Source organism: Phocoena phocoena, chromosome 17 (assembly GCF_963924675.1).
Source record: "Phocoena phocoena chromosome 17, mPhoPho1.1, whole genome shotgun sequence".
NCBI classification, from domain to species: Eukaryota; Metazoa; Chordata; class Mammalia; order Artiodactyla; family Phocoenidae; genus Phocoena; species Phocoena phocoena.
In genome coordinates this window covers 79748453-79752683 of record NC_089235.1, presented here as the reverse complement: position 1 = coordinate 79752683, position 4231 = coordinate 79748453, and the positions used below count along the sequence as shown (strand labels likewise).

Below are 4231 nucleotides of genomic sequence, written 5' to 3'. Positions count from 1 at the left end.
AGCAGATGCAAAAGCACAGCACGACTGACGCCTGGTGGGACCGGAAGACGAGAGACAAAGCTGAGAAACTGGCCAGAGCAGGCAGCAGAGGACCTTGAATGCCCAGACCAGGATTTGGGACTCGCCCTCTTGAGTGTGGGCGTGGCTGAAGGCAGCAGTCCCTGGGGCTGCCGCTGCTGGTGGGGTCGTCACGGGAGGGCCCAAGGGCTGTGAACAGGGCCCTGTGCTAACACCTGCCACCCGTTACTCCCTCCCTCCCTCTCTGCGTCTTTGTGCCGTGTCCTTTCCTTTCGCAGTAAACGTTCTTCTTCCGAGAAATTCCAAGGGGATCTCAGCCAAGCAGAGGGGGAAGGGATCCTGCCCACGCCTGGGGAGGGGAGGTAGAGGTGGAGAGAGCGCCCGGGGAACGGGTGGAGGGAGCCCGAGCCGGAGAGGGCTGGCGCGCGCTGGCGAGCAGGGCGCCGGCTGGTCAGGGTGGCCCAGGACGGCCCGGGACGGTGACCCGGCACTGGCCCTGAGCCCCAGACGCCTGAGGCCTTGAGTCTCCAGCCTCCCCCGCGACCCCCGCGCGGCCCCCGCCCCGGCTCCGCCCCGCCCCTCGCGCGGGGTCCGTGTCTGCGGCTGCGTTCCCCGAAAGACAAGGCTGCACCCGGCTTCCCTTCCACAGGGAGACCGAAGGGCACCTCTCCCCGCGCCGCCCGCGCTTCCCGGAGCCCCGGAGTCGCGACACCCCAGGGATGTGAGTGCGCCCCCGACCTGAGACCCGCGCTCCACGCTTAGATCCGCGGTGAGAGCTGAGGCTCGCACGGGGAGACGAGGGGAGGAGGCTCCGCGCCGGGTTCCCAGTCCCCCCGCTCGGGGTGGGGTGGGGGCGAGGCGCCCGCCCTTCCCCCCATTGGCAGGTACTGTCCACTCGCATCTTGTCCTGCCCTTTCCTCTCCGGACGCACCTATCGCTCCCCAGGGATAAGACGCGCCTCCCGACCCACCCTCCTACCCACAGGTGCGGAGCGTGGGGTGCGGGCCTTTCGAGCTGTCACCCTGCCGGAGAGGGCAGACCTATTTTCCTCGGCGGGGGGGGGGGGGGCGGGAATGCAGTGATGGTGGATGCTCTGGGGGATGGGCTGGGGGTGGGGCTTTGAGAGCTCCCGGACGACCCCTGGCCCTGGATTCCGGGGAGGAGGTTGCGTTAGGATGCCAGAGAAGGGGAGGGTCCTTCGAGCTGGGCCGGGACTTGGTCTCCTGATCGAGGCTTCTCCCTGCCAGGCCTGTGCCCCAGACGACCCCAGCCTGCAGACCCCACGCCTTCCTGAGGCCCGCCTGGAGCATGTTGCCTGCGGCCATGAAGGGCCTCGGCCTGGTGCTGCTGGCCGCTCTGCTGTGCTCTGGCCCCGGTGAGCCTGGGGGCGGCTGGCAGGGGTAGGCCGGGTCGCCTGAGAGCCTGTATGAGGCAGCTCCGGAGAGAACCAGGTGTGGGGCGGCCATTCTCTGACGATGCCAATCAGACACACACCCCCTCTGGAACCCAGCGACCCCAGCCCAGCGCTCGCCTGTGTGGCCCCTGCTGGCGCTGCCCCAGCTCCAGCCGCGCGGGTCTCTCCTGGCTCCTAAGGGCATGGGTCCTTTTCCTCCTGGGCCCTGGTCCAGCGGCTGCTCCCGGCTTAGTGCCGGCTTGCTTGTGTTCCATCTCTTCTCAGAGCCCCACCTGGACTCCCATCAAGTCCTGTTTGGTGTGTGAGGGGGTAGGAGTGTGCCGGAGGGCGCCATAGGTGTGATACTTGTGGCTATGTGTGCACGCACCGTGCGTGTGTGTGGGGCCTGGGGCGGGCATAGGGGTTTCCGGAGTCCCAGTGGTGGCACCCTCACCCCACCCTGCCCAAAGGCACACAGGTCATCCCAGCCTGTCCTCCGGGTGCTAGTTTGGCCTGGTCACTCCTGGTCAAGGAGTGCCGGCCTCCTACAGCTGCATGGTTCTCCTAGGACATGCAGCGAGGCAGGTGGGGAGGACGCAAGGGGCTGGCTGGCATGGACCCCTGTCCCTCTGGTCATCCTCCTCTCTGTGCCCTGCCCAGCTCATGGCCTGTGGTGCCAGGACTGCACGCTGACCACCAACTCCAGTCATTGCACCCCGAAGCAGTGCCAGCCGGCAGACACGGTGTGTGCCAGTGTCCGGATCACAGATCCCAGTAGCAGTAAGTCAGGCTCCAGCCTGGGGTGGGGAGGGGTCGGCGGTGTCATCAGAGTCCCTCTGGCCTCGGACGAGAGCATGGGTCTGCCCTGCTGTGTGACACTGCCCTGCTGTGTGACAGTCAGCAGGTGCCTGACCCTCTCTGGCCCTTCTGTGGCCCTTTTCATGTAGCTGGGGACAGTGTGGGTGGATTGAAGCCTCAGTTCTGTTGTTCTGGGGTCCTGAACTGACCTGGAGGGTCCCCGGCTTGGGTCCTGGGCACCAGGCAGAAAAGGCCCTGTGGGGCTCGAATCCCAGGCTCCCCTCCCTCCTCCCCAGGCAGGAAGGATCATTCTGTGAACAAGATGTGTGCCTCGTCCTGTGACTTCGTGAAGCGGCACTTTTTCTCAGACTATCTGATGGGCTTCATTAACTCTGGGATCTTGAAAGTAGATGTGGACTGCTGTGAGAAGGATTTGTGCAACGGGGTGGCGCTGGCAGGGCGCAGCTCCTGGGCCCTGGCGGGGGGACTCCTGCTCGGCCTGGGGCCCACCCTCCTCTGGGCTGGGCCCTGAGGTCCCTTCCCTCCTGCAGAGCTTCTGAACTCGTCCCGCCAGACCTGAGCCTGTGGCTGCCCCCTCCCCAGCCTGGCCTGGCTGAAGCTGGGGGCAGCCTTGGCCTGTCCACAGTCTGTGGCCCCCGCCCCTCCCTGTCTCTCCACCAGCTCCAAGTCCCAGCCAGCAGGACATCTCCAGGAATCAGGCGTCCAGCAGGAGGCTGGGACCCCGGGCCTCGGAGGGGAAACCAGGCTGAGCCAGGCCCCGCCCGACAGCCTGGCTGTGAGGGCATCCTCTACAGAGAAGTAAAGTCACTTCTGAGTCCAGAGACCCGGGCCTGAGCCTGGGTGGGGATTTTTTTGTGTGTGGGGGGGGCTCCTCCTGGCAGAGAAAGGGCAGGGGACGGGGGCAGGGAGGGCAGCGTTCGTCCCCTGGGGGCTGTGGTGTGGAGCTGCCAGGGGACCGTGGGCCTGGTAAAGTTTGGGAATGGCCTGAGGGGCGGTGAGAGTTGAGATGAGCAAAGTCACAGGGTGGGCCTGAGGGCGAGGCCTTGCAGCGGTGTGTGCACACACCGGGGACGGGGCCGTGCCCAGACTCACAACCCAGGCCCGCAGAGGGCACACTCCTCACCCACACCACGCTCTCACGTCGTCATGCGCTCGTGCCCACAGGTGCCCCCCACGCCCCCCCGACACGTTCGCGTCACAGCAGACCCTGAACCGGTGTGCCCCAGTGCGGGCGGGTCCACCCAGTGTGCGTGCGCACGGGAGCGTACAGACATGCCCGTGTGTAGGTCTCCAGAGCTCTCTCCCTGCTGGGTGGTGATCAGCCGCCCTGAGAGCTGCCGGGGCCCCTTCAGGCTCACGCGCGGACCTCGAGGGCCCAGACCCAGAAGCAGGCACACCCCCGCCTCCACCCTGCGCTGGGCGCCGCCGTGGGTAGGGTCTTGAAGGCCAGTCCCCTGCCCAGGGGATGGTATGGCACAGATGGCCTGGGTGCTTCCCGTGGGAGGAGGCTGACCGTGGAGGTCAACCTGAGGCCGCTGCTGCTTTCCTGGCCCTTCCTGCTCCAGCAGTGAGCCCTCAGTTAGCCCCTGCACCCCTGAGTCCAGCCCAGCCTCCACACCCACTGGCCACGAGGCTCATCTTGTGGCCTAGGCTCACCACGGGACGCTCGGCGGCCACTCCAGGCTTTCTCGGACAGTTCTTCTTCATCCCTCTGTGGCTGACCCAGCCCGAGGTCACTCCTGGGTCCTGGACTCCCTGGAATGAACGATACTTCCTCTCAGAGCTGGCCTTGGCATTCCTCCCTGGGCTCCTCTTCCGGAGTGATGGAGAGGGGTCTGGAGGTCCTGGGCGAGTGAACCAGTGGGGAGACTGGTATCAACTTCCTGCTGGTGGAAATGGCCGAGGGACTGGTCGGAGGGTGGTCTCCCACTCTGTTTTAAGTTTGCTCTGCTGCTCTGCGATGTACCCCCCGCCCCCCCAAACCTCAGTAAAGCGTGCTCT

At 66.2% G+C, this 4231-nt stretch overlaps 1 protein-coding gene across 1 annotated transcript; it reads left to right on the top strand.

The window, feature by feature from the left end:
- The first annotated feature begins 635 nt into the window (after positions 1-635).
- LY6H (lymphocyte antigen 6 family member H) lies at positions 636-3045 on the top strand. The gene is made up of 4 exons (XM_065895609.1): positions 636-787; positions 1266-1393; positions 2072-2191; positions 2506-3045. The coding sequence occupies exons 2-4, from the start codon at positions 1327-1329 to the stop codon at positions 2739-2741; spliced, it is 423 nt and encodes a 140-aa protein (XP_065751681.1). The 5' UTR covers positions 636-787; positions 1266-1326; the 3' UTR covers positions 2742-3045.
- The last annotated feature ends 1186 nt before the right edge of the window (positions 3046-4231 follow it).

Excerpts from the sequence above, each read along its gene's own strand:
- LY6H (XM_065895609.1), top strand. The coding sequence starts at position 1,327 with ATGTTGCCTGCGGCCATGAAGGGCCTCGGCCTGGTGCTGCTGGCCGCT. Across the intron at positions 1,394-2,071 it reads TCTGCTGTGCTCTGGCCCCG|CTCATGGCCTGTGGTGCCAG; the intron begins GTGAGCCTGGGG and ends TGCCCTGCCCAG. Across the intron at positions 2,192-2,505 it reads GATCACAGATCCCAGTAGCA|GCAGGAAGGATCATTCTGTG; the intron begins GTAAGTCAGGCT and ends CCTCCTCCCCAG.